The sequence below is a fragment of the Pteropus vampyrus genome, unplaced genomic scaffold (assembly GCF_000151845.1).
Source record: "Pteropus vampyrus isolate Shadow unplaced genomic scaffold, Pvam_2.0 Scaffold51, whole genome shotgun sequence".
NCBI lineage: Eukaryota > Metazoa > Chordata > Mammalia > Chiroptera > Pteropodidae > Pteropus > Pteropus vampyrus.
In genome coordinates, this window is record NW_011888832.1 from 5,802,285 (window position 1) to 5,819,503 (window position 17,219).

At 47.6% G+C, this 17,219-nt stretch overlaps 1 protein-coding gene across 5 annotated transcripts in view; it reads left to right on the forward strand.

Annotated features, from left to right (window-relative positions):
- Positions 1 to 6,972, forward strand: part of LOC111739594 (nuclear receptor coactivator 5-like) — a 36,649-nt gene extending 29,677 nt beyond the window's left edge. For 4 of the 5 annotated variants that reach the window (XM_023530658.1, XM_023530661.1, XM_023530659.1 and 1 more), the window contains 4 exons: positions 153 to 428; positions 1,337 to 1,528; positions 3,505 to 3,651; positions 6,262 to 6,972. In XM_023530658.1, the coding sequence (XP_023386426.1) occupies positions 153 to 428; positions 1,337 to 1,528; positions 3,505 to 3,651; positions 6,262 to 6,293 (647 nt within the window). In that variant the 3' untranslated portion in view covers positions 6,294 to 6,972. The remainder of the gene's footprint in view (positions 1 to 152; positions 429 to 1,336; positions 1,529 to 3,504; positions 3,652 to 6,261) is intronic. The other variant, XM_023530660.1, reaches the window with a different exon arrangement.
- The last annotated feature ends 10,247 nt before the right edge of the window (positions 6,973 to 17,219 follow it).

Here is a 17,219-nt window from a genome sequence, read left to right on the forward strand (position 1 = left end):
AAAATCTGTACAGAAAGCGGAGACCATTTCAACAACATGTAGTTAGAGTAACTGTGTTACTTTCTGATATTTTTTCCTCTTTTTTGTAAATGTGTTTTTAAATGAAATCAGGGAACCCACTTGACGTAAAGCGGACTCTTTCTTGTCCCTAGTACATCGTCATATGCCCCTGGAGGATGCCCTGGTGCTGGTGGCTAAGGCGTATAGGAGACTTTTTGCTAAACGGGAGCAGCAGGAACATGCTGGCATTTCTCTGAGGGCTGGAGAGCTGGTAGATGACTTCCTGGCCCGGGAGTGCCTCACCAGCTACACTGTCCCCGTGGGCGTTCGGCACCTCCTCTTCCTGTTGAATGAGGGAAAACATTTGCACAGGAGTGAGTTGGACTTGCTCATCGACTACCTGAAGACCAGGAAAGGGAACCTGGAAGGTATTCGGCACTGTCCCTTGCCTTCCCCATTTCGAACCCCAGAAAACCCTTTTCTGCAAATCCATGGATGATACGAAAGAAAAGTAGGAATTTTTGGTCGAGAGAACGTCCCTCTGTAATACAAAGGTAGCTGAGTTGGATATGGTCCAGATAGGGATACACTATCTTAATGTTTAACCTTCATAGACTCAAATGCTACTTTCAAAACTAAATTTCCTTTTGAACCAGACTTTTACTATGTAAATAGGATGACTTCTCTGTATAGATGGACATGTAGAGATAGGCCAGGTGTCCTGTCAGTTTATTTTTCTGTTTCTGAGTTGCCGTTTTCTGTTCATCGAGACTCTTGTAAGATTACATTTTTAAGTGTCTGGTAACCTGGAAGAAGCAGTTTCTAATCTTGGAGATTTTAACAGGCATTCCAGTCACAAGCAAGGTCCTTAAAGCAGTAACTTTTCACTTTGCTTGTTTTAAGTAGTTAAGAAAAAATAATAATCACTTGTCCCGTAGAGGAACAAGTAGCTGACGTTAATGGGACAGTGGTGAAGCTTTAAAGAAATTGTTCACCTCATAAAATGCTTCATTTTTGTACACTTTTATGTGCGCAGTTTCTTGGAGTGGGGAGGGAGCCCAGAAACTTAAAACAGCAGTTCTGTTTCTTTTTTCTTTGCGCTGGAACGGACATAAAACATTATGTTAGTGACAGGTGTACAACATGACGACTTGATGTTTGTGTAGACTGTGAAGTGATCACCACAGCAAGTCTAGCTACCATCCTGTTTGTGATCATAGAAATCTCTATGGCAGAAAAAGTCGAGGTCTTCCTGAAATTGCGTCTGTCGTTCTCCGTGCAGCTTGCAGCCCGGCAGCAGGCTTCTGCTGACCATTTGTTTTCTCCATTTTTCCAGGCCTTGAGACACCAAGTCCTTTGACTAGCAGTGATCATTCGTCACTTCAAGGCAGGAACACCTCCATCGTGGGCAAGCCACCTCCACTTCTTCCAACTCCCGGAAAGAGGGCCTTCCTGAGCCCTCCTCCCCCTGCTCCTGCCAAGTCCCCCTTGTTAGGGGATAGGCCGGGAGGACTCCTTCCGCACCCAGGTCAGCATGCGCCTCCAGGAGCGGGACGTGCTGGCGGCTCTTCCGTCCCCTGGGAAAGCGGGACGGTTTAGGGCAGTGGCAGTGTCTGTTACACGTGTCTGATGAATGTCTAGACTTCAGAAGACCAGGAGAGAGACTTTGGGGTTCAGTGGCTGCCACTCTCTTGGCTCTTCTCTCAAGGTTTGTGGCCACCGATGGGCCGACTTAAACCACGTTGTCATAAGAAGCGCTAGGAACTCGGGAGTGTTTGTCAGGTTTCCTTTCTGCGTAGTTGGTGCTAAATGGTCTCTGGCCTGGGCCCGGCGTGAGGTTGCGTTACTGTGGACTTCCTCCGTCCGTGATGTGGAACCCAGCTCGGTCAGCTGAAAACAAGGAGGAGGCTCCATCAGCTTTCCTCGCTGGAAACCCCAGGGCTGACCAGCTTCAGGCCTCATGGGACCCTGCTGCTCGAGTGGGTGCAGTGCGGTGGCGGGGAGGGGGGCGGGCGACGTTCGGCCCCACATCCCCTGCACCTCTGCAGGTCCTGCGGTCTGAGCCTTCCCTGCCCCTGAGGGTGAAGGCTTTAGGCCCCAGCGTACAGCCCCGCCCCCCCAATCACGGCGCCCTAGTTTCTACGCGCTCTCGTCTCCCCTCCCGCCCTCGCGTGCCAGGCGTGGGAGCAGAGAGGAGCTGGGTGACAGGCGTTCGTGGTCTGCCAGTTAAGGAGGAAGTTGTCCGCGCGGTCTTTGTGGGGGGCCGCTTTTTCCCTAGGCCCTAAATAAAATCGGGAGCTGGGGTGTGTTCCTGCGGCTTCGGCCTCGTCCGCGAGCAGGGTGCTGGTAGCCGGGGGACTTCGCTGTGGGCACAGTGTCCAGGGAGACTCGTGCGGACCCGCAGGGAGGGGCCGCGCCCACGCCCTGGTAGCTGTCCGCGGACCCGGCTGCCGGCGCGGGGTAGCGTAGGGAAGCCGCACAGCCAAAGGGCGAGCGTTTCTGCCCAGCTGCCCTGTGACTCGCTGACTGGCGGGATGAGTGCGGGGGCCGCCGCGGCCTGAACTTTGCCACCTCGGCTCTGTTCCTCGCCACCCTCGTCCCCCCCTCACCGCTCTGGGCTCCCCCGTGCCACAGCCTGGCCCCTTCCCCGTTCACCCACCTGTGAGAAGAGTGTGAATAAAGGGAACAAGGGCCCAGGAAGAAATTTTTTGGCTCTGAATTTTTTCTCACCTTTGCCATTAACTTAAAAACAAAACTTTTTCAGACCTTCAAAGAGGGCCAGGCTCTTGCTTCAGGGCCTTGGCCAGGACTGAGGAAGTGTCCTGTTGGGCAGGGTGAGGCCCATGCCAGGCAGACTGTCTGCCGGAGCCGGAGGGGACAGGGTGCTAGGCCACTGCAGGCCAGTGCTCTGGGTGGGCGAGTGTCACATCTCCTGGAACAGAGCGCCTCGGTCTGCTGTGGCTCTGCCTTTCCGACCTGTCCGGAAACCTCACCGCCTCGGATGCTTGAGAAAATGTGTTGCAAGTGTCAAGACAGAGTGTTTGGAATAGACCCAGTTGTGAGAACGTGGGGGTGGAGGACCAGGACATCTAGACAGTCATGGACTAGACCGAGGATTTGCAAACTTCTTCTTAAAGGGCCAGATAGTAAATATTTTATGCTTTGTGGACCAAGAAGCAAATTCAAGGCTGTTATGTACATACTTGTATAACCATTTAAAAATGTAGCCATTTGAAAATGCGAAAACCATTCTTAGCTGGCAGCTTATACCAAAAGAAACTGCAGGCTGAATCTGGCCTGCAGACGCCAGCTTGCTGACCCTAGGGTGACCGCCGAGGCAGAGTCTGGGTCCAGAGAGAACCTGGGAAAGCTTTGAGGAACTGAGGGCGGGCCTGGTGCGTGTGGCAGGTGCCAGTGCTCTCTGCTCACCCCTGTGGGGAGAGCAACTGGGGCAGGGTTCATCGTGTGTCTTCCTGTTTATGTGTTGGGTTTTGTTCTCTGCAGGACTGGTCAACCCCAAAAGTCTGTTTCCCCCTCCCCCGCTTCTAGCAGCCCCTTCCAAGAGGACTGTTCCTTTGGGATGCACCCCTCCAAAGCCTGGCAAGCGTCCACTTCTTGGGGAGAAACCAGGCCTTTTAGCACCACCACCAGGTGAGTAGCCAGGTGAGCTGTGAGTTGCATTCTAGACTAGTGCTGTCCAGTAGAACTTCCTGAAATGATGGAAATATCCTCCTCTTGTCCTGTACGGTAGCTGAGAGCCATCTGTGGCTACTGAGCATTTGAAATGTGGATAATACCACTGAGAAATGGAATTTTTAATTTAATTTAAATTAGTTTACATGACCGTCATCGTACAGTAATTACACAGTTGTCACACGTGGCTAGTGGCTACTGTAATGGGCAGCACAGTTCTAGGCTATTGGCGGTATCAAGAAGCTGTAGCAACAGGTAGGAAAGTGTATTATGTTTTTACCATGTAGAAATCTATTATTTTATAGTCTTTTTCTCCCTCCTCCTCTTTTTTAAAGCTGGAAATGTACTTAAAAAGGGGAATATATTTCTACCATAAATGGATATCATTGTCAATTGCTATAAAATAGAAGGTAACCACAACACACACACACACACACACACACACACACACACACACACACACACACACACACACACACACACACGGTTACTAAATCCCTGCGTAAGACTCCTCTCTAAGACTCCTCTCCCTTGGTTAAGAGGGGATTAATAAGGGTCAAGGAAGTGTTAATGGGACATTGACACTGCTAATGCTCTCTCCTTGACCGTTCAGAGGGGTGCAGAGGTTGGCAGAGGAGGTATTTTTTACGAGGTCGAATGTCATCTAATCTGCACCTGTGCATCCCTGAGGTGGTTCGGAAGTGGGTGCCTTGTTTCTGCGTGGCCCAGGGAGGCGCAGCCCTTCCGCTGCCTGGCAGGAGGCCAAGTCCGATCTGCCTTATTCAAGGTACTGACTGGTTGGTACCGCGCCCTGGCACGGAGCCTGCCCAGGAAGAGAGGCCATCTCTCCGCCTTCCTTCCCAGTGCTGACCGAGCCAGTTCTCATCTTCCTTGATGCTGCCTTGCCTTCTGCGTGGCTGCGAGAGGTAAGGCCAGAGGCCTCCAAGCTGCCCCCAAACTCACCAAGGCACAAAGGCAGAGCTGCTTCGGCTGGTCTGCCACGGCAGTGGTTGAGAGCTGGGGCTGCACTCTGGCTCGGGGTGGAAGGCGGCCGGGCAGGCATTTTGCTGACTGCATCTCTAGCCATTCAGGCTCACGGCCTAGATGAAGGCACTGCCCGGAGTCCTCTGAGCTCACTCAAGTTCTCTTCTGAGATGGGGGCTTGAAGCCCAGCTGTTAGGGAAGCGAGCCTTTGTCCCTCTTTGTTCTTCATGAAAGAGACATTCTTCATGATACTGAATGCCATTTTAAAGCTTCAGTCTGTTTTTTTATTCAGACGCGCTTCCACAGGATATATATTGCTGTGTTTGTGGTATAAGGGATGCACATTTATAAAAATGGTGGCAAGGCATGGAACAAACATGGTTCAGTGACTCCCACCCACCTGGAGACTCAGATAATGTGTCTAACTCTGAAGGTCCTCATCTCACAGACAGCTTTTTGGGGAAATTTCGAGAACTTTGCTCCCCTCTAAAATGTCCCTCTATGGTTTCTGAGGGCCCTCTCAGCCCCCAATTCCAGGACTAATAGAGAAAACTTTTTTAAAAAGCAAAAATGAAAATATGAAGCATGCCTGTACAAGGTACAGCTGCTTCTCAGCTCACGATGGGGTTGTCTCGATAAACGTGTCATAAGCAGAAAATGTCCTAAGTCAGAAATACACCTAACCTATTGAACGTCTTAGCTGACCTTGCTGGTTTCTGCTGGATGCTTTCACACCATCACGAGGTCGAAAAATCATAAGTCGAACCATCCTAAAGTGGGGACCATCTGTCTGTATGATGATAACGGTTACCACGTATTGGGTTCTCATTCCGGGCCAGGCCTTGAGATAGTTTCCGTCAGTCCTCACACAGCCCTGTGAGCCAGCTACCATGACTTTCCCCATTTTCCACTGGAGTCACCTAAGGCTCCGAGGGTGATTAACCTGCCCAGGGTCACACAGGGGTGCCTGGCGGAGCCGAGACCGCACTCCAGCCCTGTGACTTCCTTCACACTCTGCTCTTGACCAGCACGCAGTCCCAGTAGCACGCGAACCTTATCAAACGGACGTTGCTTTCAAAACATCAGATTTTTGCTTGGACCTCAACCACACCCTTCCATCAACAGCCCCCCATTTGGCAAAAGGCCAAAGTGTTTTTACATCCCTCACCTGCTCTGACTGTCACAGTGTAAGGACTGGAAATTCAGAGGAGAGGACTGACTGGTTGGTGTGAGGCTGGGGTGAAGTCGCCAAGAGCCGGCCTTGGAGGAAGCAGGTATTTGGGTGCCTGGAGGGAGAGGCGCTGGGACCCGCAGGTGAGGTGTTTGCGACTCAGTGAAGGTGGCGCCAGGTGTCCCGTAGTCGTCCTCTATAAAATGAGGGCTGTTGCCAGGATTAAACGAGTTAGTACAAATGGAAGTCTTCGAGACTCGATGAGGCTTGCACAGATGTCTGCTGATGCTACGACTTGGTTGACTTAAGTCTGCCTGCAAAGGTGGGTGCAGCTGGGGACGCGGGTCAGGCCGGGCGCTCTGTGGACCAGGGAGGGGACAGAGAGTGACGCCGCTGTGTTCCTCCTCTTCCAGCACGTGCGCAGGCGGTGTCTTTGCTGAACTAAGGAGGGCTGTGCTGAGCCAGGAGCACAACAAGGTGGCTGCCGCCCAGAGGGCGACTTCCCGTCCTCCGAGGACCAAGCCCGCAGCACCGATGGCCAGACGGTGGGGACAGATGTGGCATCCCTTCTGTCAACACGTGGTCCTGGGGAAACTTTTCATGTTGTGCCAAACTAGAGATTTGTGGAAGGTCGTCGTCATGGGCCTTGGACTCGGAAGTTGTTCAGTGACATGCATGTTAAAATGCGATTTAAAACTTTCGGCTTTTACATAGGGTGCCCCCTTTTTAAAAGCTTGTTAATTTGGAATGATTTTAGATTCACAGGACATTCACAGAGATAGCATAGGGGCTCCCTCCGCGCAGCTTCCCCGAGCGTGACCATCTTAGCCGTGGTACAGTTCCCGGGGGTAACACGGGTTCGGCAATGGCACCCGTGCTGCCGACTTCGTGTTTCTCCAGTTTCCCCACTAATGTCGTTTTTCTGTTTCAGGAACCTGTTCTGGGGACCACATTGCCGTTAGGCCCCTTTTAATTTTACTATGTTCTAGTTGTTTTTTACTATTATTATAAAAACATTTTGAATATACAGAAAATTTGAATGAATAGTGCAACGAATACTCATATATTCTGTAGCCAGATTCAACAGTTGCTAAAATTCTGTCATTTTTTAACTTATACATTCGTCTGCGTAAATAAAGATTTTTTCTCAGCCGTGAGAGTACGTCGCAAAGTTCATGATATCTCACCTGTAAGCACTTTAGCACGTGTCTCCTAAGAACAAGGACATTCTCTTAGATGCTGATACCGTTATCACACCCTAAAAGTTAATAATAATTCTAATAATATCTAATTTGTGTTTCCAACATTTCAATTTTCCTGATTGTCCTAAGAATGCTTTTACGGCCATTTTTAAAACCGGGATTTAATTAAGGTTACGTATTACGTTTGGTTTTTATGCGTCACTAGTTTCTTTTCATCTAGAACAGTCTTCCTATCTCTTTTTGTCTCTTGTTTTCTAGAACAGCCTGCCTTCCGGACTTGTCTGGTTGTTTCCTCATGGTGTCACTCTTCTGTTCCCTACGTTTTCCAAGTATCCTGAAACTTGGGTCTAGAGACTTGATCAGATCCAAGTCCTATGTTTTTGGCGCGGCTATTTCATAGGTGGCACTGTTTTGTGTTGCGTCATGTTAGAAGGCACAGTGGGTGAGGTGGTGGCTGCCATGGAGCCAGCAGGCTTTCTCCTTGAGGCGTAACGCTTGGGGATTAAGCAAATATCCTGCCCCCAACAACTTTACCTAAATGTTTTAGGGTCCGTTGATGGCTCTTGCCTGATTCGGTTAGTGTATTGGGCTGTCCCATCTTTTAATTGAAGCGTAGCATCTTAAGTGTTCACTTTACTGAGTTTTGGCAATTGTGCACACCCACGTAGCTAGCCCCCAAAACAAGGGATAGATGTTTCCATCACTCCAGCTCATTTCGGGCACTCCCCTAGCCCTCCGTGGCTCTGACTCCCGTCACCATAGTTTTGTATGTTCTTATAGTCAATGTAAATGGAATCATGTAGACTCGTTGTGATCATTTCATAATACACACAGATACTGAAGCATCTCAAGAAATTGAATCATCTCAGTTATACCTCAAAAAATAATTCAAAATAGTTTTTATAGACATGCAAATAAATTATTAATAGTAAAGGTTCTTCCCTTCTCCAATGTACAGGAATCCAGTTTTGCTTCGATTCATACATCCATTTCTACATTTCTGATCTAAAAACATGGCTGTTTGGATTGTTCTTTTAACTGGTTCCATCTTTAATAGTGGCTTAAATAAAATCTTTAACACATGTTCATTTTTTTTTAAGAAGAAAGGAATCGTGCAGTATATATTTTGTTGCGACTACCTTCTTTTGCTTAATGGAATGCTTTGAGGTTCACCCAGATCGTTGCGTGAGCCCGCAGGTTGTTCCTTACTGTTGCCAAGCAGACAATCATTGTCTGGCTGCGCCACACCACACAGTCCATTCTCCTGATGAGAGACTTTTGGGTTTCTACCATGGTCTATCATACGACAGTAGGTACATGTCCTTTTGTGGGCATGTGTTTTTATTTCTCTTGTAAATACCTAAGAGTGGAATTGCTGGGCCATGGGGTAGATGTATGTTTAATTTCATAAGAACTGGCAACGTGGCTGTACCCCTGTATCCAGCCACCGGCAATGTGTGGGGACCCTGTTCACCCCGCACCGTCACTCACCTTGGGTGTCATCAGCCTCTGATGTCAGCCTTTCCAGTAGGTGTGGCGTGTTCGTTGTGACTGTCTTAGTTCGCATTTCTCTGATGACTTAATGTTGCACACTTTTTCTTTTTCATTGTCTGTTCAGGGAATGGGTTAGTGGAGACTTAAAAGGACTTTCTCGTCAGTGTACTAGTTGCCTCGGGCTGCTGTATAACAAAGTACCACCAACTGATGGCTTCAAACAAAAGACCAGGTCTCGCTGTCGCTGTTCGGGGGGCTAGAGGTGTGCGATCAAGGGGTCGGCCAGGCCAAGCTTCCTCCGAAAGATGTAGGGGAGAATCCTTTCTGGATTCTAATAGCTTCTGGCGTTTGCCAACAGTCTTCGGTGTTCCTCCCTTCCGTCTCTGCCTCCCTCATTACATGGCCATCCTTCCTCGTGTGTCTTCACGTCGTCTGTCCCTGTGCTTATGTTTTATCTTTCCAGAACTTTAAAAAGAAACCTTTTTTCCTTTGTCTCAAGGCATCTCCTTAGGTGACGAGAACTCCTAAGTCTCTTTGGACACAGTGTAAGTGAGGCCTCACGTCTGGCCGGGGGCTCTTTGGCTTACTCTGTTGACGTTTAGTGTCTTGTCCTACCAAATGGATGACATGGGGCCACTTGGAAGTCCTACTCAGTGGCCACATTCCAGGTAACAGAGGGACAGGAGGTTGAGGAAGTCATCCTTGTGGAGCCCTCCATACCTGTCCTGTGTATGTGGCCCCAGATACCTGTCCGTAACCACTGAGCCCTTCTCCTGCCTTAAAGACGTGTCCTCGGGGCCTTTGAGCCCTCCCTCGCACACAAATACATGTAAACTTTCTAGGGACGTTCAGGGTTGTTGGATGAATCACTAGTGTCTACAGCGGAAAGACTTTTTATTTTCTTACAGTTATCTAAATAGGTGAACAAGATTAGAACAGTAACTTGTGTTAAGGTTTTGAAGACAGTTCGTATATTTTTTAAAAGCGCAGATTTTTCTGATACTGGTTTATTTTCTCTTTTAAAATGTTAGTATTGAAAAGTAGGCGATACATGCACGTGGTACAAAATTCAGAAGAAATAAAAAGTAAACAGTACAAAGTCCTCTCACTTCTGTTTCTTAAGTTTCTCGCGTCTCCTCCCATAGATGCTTACCTGCATGCAAGCGTTTGTAAACTTACGCTCAGATGGTGATGTTCTGTAAACTATTCCACCTCTTTAAGTATGTTTTCCATTCTGTCTTGAAAATGAATGTAAGTCTGGTATATTACTGCCTCTTCGTAACGACCGCTCAGCAAGCTGGAACATAGATGTACCTTGATCTACTGTGCCGAATCCTACCGATGGGCATTTTAGGTCATTTCTGATCTTTGCCGCTTAAGCAGAAGAGAACTTATTTTGATGTGAGTTGGTTCTGCTTTTCTGTTATAGAGCAACAACTTTTCCAACCGATTTCAAATAGTCCTGATTGCTACTCAGTAAGAAATGACAAAATTGAGTTTGTGCTATTAGACAGGAATATGAAGAAAACTCACGTTGAGAATTTTACAAACGATAATATTTCACTTCGACTCAGCGCTCATGCTTCTCTTCAGGCCGTAAGGCTGACGTTGGGGAAGATGTGCGGGCAGGAGTGTTTTCTGGCATTGTCCATGCCCCTGTCCCCCCGCCCCTCAAAGTAGTGTGCTGTTCTTCCCGTCTGGTTGTCTTCTGCCACCACTCGGGTTGGTGTTAGCAAGAAAAAAAGAACAGAAACGTCCCTTCTCCAGACCCCTGCTGCACTGTGAATGTCATCTTCCCTCCGCTGTCACCCGCCGTCCCAGTGGCTCTGGGGCAGGCGTCCCGTGCACTTCCTGTCTGTCTTCGGTGGGAAGTGTGGGCATCAAAATGCCTTCTGGCCTGCGACGGCCCTGCTTGGTGCTTTGCACATGTCCCCTGTCCTTGGACACGGCGGGTTCCCCAGTGTGGCGTGCGGGCCACTGGTGCCATTTGAGACGATTTTAGGGACACGGGGACACACGTTTTTATTACAATAGTTCATCCGACAGCAAAAGTTTACTAAGCGGCTCCCACATGCTTGCCATGGTCGCAGGGCCGTAATTAATGGCCTGCGGATGTATGTCTTTTGTAATAGTTTTTATTTTGTAAATTTTCAACCTAAGAAAAATTGTAGATTACAATAAATACCCATAAAGCTTTCACACACATTCAGCCATTATTGACTTTTTGTCTCGTTTGCTTCACGTCTCTCACTATGTGTATGATTAATATATGTACTTTCTGGGTTAGCCATTTGAGAGTAAGTTGCAATAAGTGCTTTTCACACTTAGATACTTCAACTCTCATCTCCTAAGAGTAAGGAGATTATTCTCTTAACCATAGTGCAGTTATCAGAATTGGGAAATTTAATGTCGATACAATGCTGTTATCTGTATGTCCGTATTTACAGTTGTCCCAGGGTCCCCCTTCAAGCCACCACCTTCCCCGCCCCACGACCCAGTTCCAGGTACACAGCGCACTCAGCTTCATGTCCCTCTGGGTCCCTTTAAAGAATGGAAGCCTGTCGTTCTGAAGAAGACCCTTCAATTTGAGTTCTGTAGTTTTCCAGTTACTTCCTTTTATAACAAGCGACACTTTTAAATCAAGTACCATCGGTTTTCTGTTAATGGCCATGCAAAGTTTCCTTTTAAAATACTTAAAATGGAAGTCAAATTTTAAAATTAGGAAGTAAATAATAATAGTACAAGCTATATAAGAACCTGGCAAAAATGGCAACGGTTGCGTATAAATGACTGAGATTTGGCAAAACCTAGTAAAATCTGTAGAGGGTCAAAGATACCGTCATCTCTCGGTACCTGGGGGTAGAGGCGGCTGGGGCAGGCTGAGCCCTGCTCGGGCCCCGGGTTTGTGAGCTGGGGCTGTTCGTGCCAGAGCCAGCGGGGCCTCTGCTCCCACCGCGGGCCGCCCTTTGCCGCCGCAGGCAGGACTCCTTTGATTTCCGCCGTGTCCTGCGGGTGGTGTTTCCCTGTTTGCTCCTCTCTCCTCGTTCTCCAGGCTTTAAAGTCTTAAGTTCTCACTCGCCTTGAAGCCTTTCCCATGGGGAGCGAGCTCTTCATCTGAGCTACAATCTGCCATTCATCAAACTCTCCTTCTGATGGGCTGTTTCTTTTTTGCTTTTGTATGAATATATGTTTATATATGTCTGTTTATCTGAAGATGTGATTGACGTACAAAAAAGCCGTATATGTTTAACGTGTCCATCTTAGTGAGTTTGGAGGTTAGTATACGCCCGTGAAAACGCCGCCATATACAATGCCCTGAACTCATCCATCGCCTGTAGAAGTTTCCTCCCAGCCTCCTTTTTTTTTAAATACGAACATTTAACATAAGATTACTCTCAACGAATTTTTTAAGTATCCCGTATGGCGTGGCTTGTTCGTCATGCATCAGCGAAACAGCGTTCTGTATGGCCGCCACCTCCCTCCCAGATTCCCCACCCTGCTGCCCGGATGGTCACCACCTACTTCCTCCTCCTGCGAGCTTGACTATTTTAGATTCCTCCTATAAACGGGATCACGTGGTATTTGTTCTTCTGTGTCTGGCGTATTTCACTTGGCATAATGTCCTCCGAGTTTCTCCGTGTTTCCTTCATTTTTAAGGGAAACATGTATGTATATGCCACTTTTTCTTCATCAGTGTGTCCATCGGTGGGCACTTAGGTGGTTTGGGGGTGACATTAAATCTGTGGTGAGACTCCTGTGTTGGGTCTCTAACTACCGCATCTTCTTATTCTCGTTCTTCATTGTCTCCAAAGAGTGGAGCTTCTGGCCTGGAACAGACAGTGTCCGGGGTATCCAGCCTCTCCCTGCCACTCTCGCTGCCTTTCAGGCCTGAGTCCCTGTCGGCCTGGACCCCTGGTCACCCCTTCAGTGCCCTCCTCACTCCAGGCCCTCCTGCCTCTGTCTGCGTCATTTTTCTGTGACACCAAGTCAGTGTTCTGGAAGCTGTTAATGTAATCCGGTCACCGCTGTGGTTTTCCCTGCCCCAAATATATACTTAAACCCTTCCATTGCCCACAGGATGTGTTTCGAATTAAGGACATAGACCCTGGGGGTCTTCAAAATCGTATCAAGGTGACTGAGTTCTACAAGGATCTTTAGATTTTGCGTTTCAGTTTTCATAATGCTCTTCAGGACATTTTTAACCTAAGCTTATACTGGATTATCTGTATCAGCACTTTACAGCTGATCCTGTCGTGTGATTTTAGTGCCTGCGTTTGTTTGGTTTGCTTTGGTGCCAAGAGATCATCTAAAGTGATAGAGTTTTAACTATTTACATAGTGTTTCTCATACGGGGTGTGTGCGTGTGTGTGTGTGTGTGTGTGTGTGTGCGCGCGCGCTTATCTTTGTGTGAATTTGCACTGCTATGTGTGTGTATTTTTGTGAGTTTGCACTGGGCCATATGTTGAAGCCATACTCCTGAATCCAGTTTACAGGGACTCCAGCCTCAAGTCTTACCCTGTCCACGTGAATCCCATGTCATGGCTTCCTCCTTGCACCCCACACCGTTAGTGTACCCCTAAATTCCTTTTTACCGCTCCAGACTCAGCTCAGTGTTCCATGCTCTTGGAGACCTCAGACTCAGCCAGAGGCAATGTTTCTTATAGTTTCTGTAGTTCCTGTAATGCCCTCAGTGACAGCGTGTATCACACCGATGCCATCAAGCATCTACCTGTCTGGGGACAGGACTGTGCTCTCTCCCTTTCTGTGCCTGGAACTCAACAGGTGCCTAATACACTCTTGTCACATGATTTTGTTCAGGCCCAGGAATTGGCGGTCACACCAAGTATCCTGTGAACTCCCTTCCCGCAATAGGCCTTAGGTCCTTGGTCCTAAGGAGCTGGGAGATTTGCTGCTCTGAGTGATTATCTGGCATCCTGCCATGTAGATAGTAGATGCTCAATTAGCATTTCCTGATTTCTCTGCTCAAGACAGGTCGAGGGTAATTTTCTTCCCCTATGGGCAAATGTTTTGAAAAAATATCAGAACTGTCGATTAAGACCGGAAAGAAGCATTGCTGGCATATTATTCGGCAGTTTTCCTTGAATTACGTCTCCAGTGCAGGCTACTCTCGTGCTCACTTGGCATCTTACTCTCTTTTGTGATGACTCTGGTTATACTTATTCTATGTTTTTCTTGCCGACCCCCGAAATCTGCAGGGTCTGTCCTGCCAGCCATGCTCTTTGGCTGCCAACGGGAACCAGCACCATGGCCCTTCGTGGTGGACTCACTGTATGATGCTTGCTTTTTTCCCTGGGGCCATTGGGCAAATGTATTGGTTTGAACTTGAACCCTTCTCTCTCTTGCGCTTGTTTGTGTATGATAAACTTTCTGAAGATGTTTGAAAAGTAAATGTTTGAATTGCACGTCCTTACGTGATCGATCCCTTGCACTCCCGTCACTGGCGGGCCGGAGAAACGTTGGAGATGCCGGCTCAAGGAAATTATAAAAGATGCCAGCAAAGCCAAGTCCACATCTTGGCAAAGCCAAGCCTCTCTGTGTCTTGACTCTCTCCTAATACTTCTGGCAGAGGCTGGCTGTTTAGGTAGAAATTAATTTAATGGCAGGGTTTTGTTTTGTTTTGTTTTGTTTTGCCAGTGGGACCCTGTGTCGTCTCTCCCGAGGATCACAATGAAGGTCACTGTAACCCCCCGGGATTCTGTCGTCTCAGATATGACACTAGAGTAGGGTAATAGTGACAACCGTGTTATAAAAACAACATTTTTTACTATTATAGGAGGAGTACACATTCAAGGCAGAACACTTGGAAGATTCAGAAACATCTCAAATAAAAAAGACGATTTCAGCACCCTAGGGCGGCCGCCACTGCCTGTTCCTCGTTTCCTTCTACCCTCTTCCTCGCACACGTACGGCTTTATTTTCCAAATGTCACGTACTGTTTCTTTCACTCCTCAGTGGAGCGTGACCATCTCCCCGTGTCAATGTCTGTTCTCACCATATGCAGATAGCGCATTTTACTTAACCAATCCCTGGTTGGACATTTAGTTTGGTTCTAATTTCCTGTTCTTATAGATAAACATCTTTATTCATGTGTCTTTGCTGGCATCTCTTTTATAATTTCCTGAGGATAAATTTCGAGAAATAGAATTCTTCAATCAAAAGGAATATACATTTTAAATACCAAAATAGGAATAGATTGTGACTTAATAAATATCATTCATGTAGAAAAATTAAAGCTTAATTTACAATCCCACAAGCAGTATTAATTTAATATTAATTTAAAATTCCTTTCCGCTCTGTATGGGCGACATGGTGCTGTACCCACTGGGAGGCAGGGATTGAGAAAGGACACTCTGGAGCCACACCGCCCTGCCTGGGTTCTGATCCCTCTTACCAGTTATGTGACCTTGGCAAATCGCTTTAGCTCGCCTTGCTTCAGTTTCCTCATTTACAAAATGGGGACAGGAAAAGTACCCACCTCGTAACGTTGCAATAAAAAATGAAGTGAATTAGTATATATAATGCACTTAGAATAGTCCCTGGCACATAGCAGGTGCCACGAAAGTATTTGCTATGATTTTGCTATCTGGTTTTTCACCGAACAAATGACTGCATATCAATGAATATGAAACATATTTTTCGTGGCTAGATAACATTCCGTTATAAGAATGTGCCTTGATAATTGTGTGTGACCAGTCTTGTGTTCTTGCTGGTTTTCTCTTTGTTATAAGTTCCGGTAGCTGTGTGGGGTTAGCGTAGGCTCACTTTTAAAAGCTTTTAGCTACACGTGTTCTAAGTTGTATCTCCAGAAAGGAGAGCTAGCATGTTTACCTGGCAGCGTAGCCACAGTTTTACTGTGACTAGGTCTAAAAGAATGTTGTGCTTTGTTGGATGGCTTCACCTTGTCACCTGGGCATAAATGGAATTGTGACGACAATGGAGAACATAGACTTTATTGTTAAACTTGAATGGCTGAGACCTCCACAGCTGTTGGAGAAAGCAGCTCCCTTGGAAGCCAGAATGCAGGTCAAGAACCAGGAATTCCAAAACGGCCTTGTCCCTGTCACCATCTTGGGCTCACTTATGGGACATACAATACAGAAAAACTGTCCAAATGCGAAGAAGGAATTGTTCTCTTTATTGCTTTCGATTGTGTTTGCTCTCATTTCCCCTACCCTTTATAATGTTCTAATTGGAAAAGTAATTCAAAGAAGAACTTGCAACCTGTAAAACATGGTTTGGAATGAAAGTAAATCTCCCTCCTCCCCCAGACCCTAGTCTTCCTCCCAGGAGCAACCAATGTTACTATTTTTTGTGTGTGTTTTTCTAGAAATAGCCTACTCTTGTACAAATATATGGCTGTGTCCTTGTAGTTCTGTGCATTGATTTTTTTTTTTTTCACGTAGCATAAAAGGGTTTCATTTCTCTTGTCTGAAGGATGTTTGGCGTTAATACCCTTCAGTGGTACATGAGCAGGTGACTAAATGGACGGGATGCTTCTCATTACGTTCGTGGGGGCGGCTGCCAGACCTCTCTGACAGAGTCCTGCAGAAGTGAAGGGAAACACCTCTGCCTTCTGCTGTCACTTCATGCAGACCAAGCACGGAGCGGAACTTGGCGCCACATGGCATTTCAGGACTGAGTTTGGCAGCCTGACTGACTAGCTGCGGGTCACTGAAGGGAGACAGTCTCCCTTCCGGGCCCCAGTTTCCTCATTCTTAAAATGAAGAATTACATCGTAGGCGCTCAGGAGAGTCTCATGAGGTCAGGGCCTTGCCTCATTCCCCACTTCATCCCCCACTCCTAGAACACGGAGGGCTGATGGGAAATGAGCATATGGAGAGATGCTCCGTCGTACTTCCTGATGTCAGCTGCAGCAGCTCACTTTTCCCTGTGTCCTTCTCTATGTGATCTGCATCATATGCGGAGTCCTTCAGCAAAGAGACCTGGGCGCTGGAGGAACCTCCTGGAGTCCACGGTCACGGACACATCCAGGAGGGAGGAGGGGCAGGGCCGTCTCAGCCCGCTCTGTTCGTCCACAGCAAGCAAGGCTGCTGGTTTCTGCGTCCGCCTCCGTTGTGTTTTTGTTTGTTCGTTATTGAAATGGCCACAGTCCATGGCCAGGAGAAGCAAAGCGCACGGGTCATTCTCATCCTGCAGGTGACAGACCTCAGTACCAAACTCTCACAAGACACGACAGCCGTTAGTTACACGTAGAAGCTGCGTCAAGTGCTTACGCATCTAACTTCATTTAATCCTCACGATTACCTTCTGAAGTGAGTACGTGTCATCATCCCAGAGAGGCGAGGTCGCTTGGGCAAGGTCACACAGCTAAGTAGCAGAAGTGCCGATCCCACTGCGTAACTCACGTTTTCTTTATTCATTCCCCCTTCGATGGACACTCTGGTCATTTCCATGTCTTGACTATTGTGGATGCTGCTGCAGTGAACTTGAGGCTGTAGATATCCCTTCGAGATAGTGATTTCATTTCCTTAGATAACTACCCGGAAGTGGGACAGCTGGATCATATGGCAGGTGTGTTTTTCATTTTTGAGAAACCTTCATACTCTTTCCCATACCGGCTGCACCAATTTACCTTCCCACCCACAGAGTGTGAGGGTTCCCTTTTCTCTACTTCCTGTCAGCGCTCGTTATCT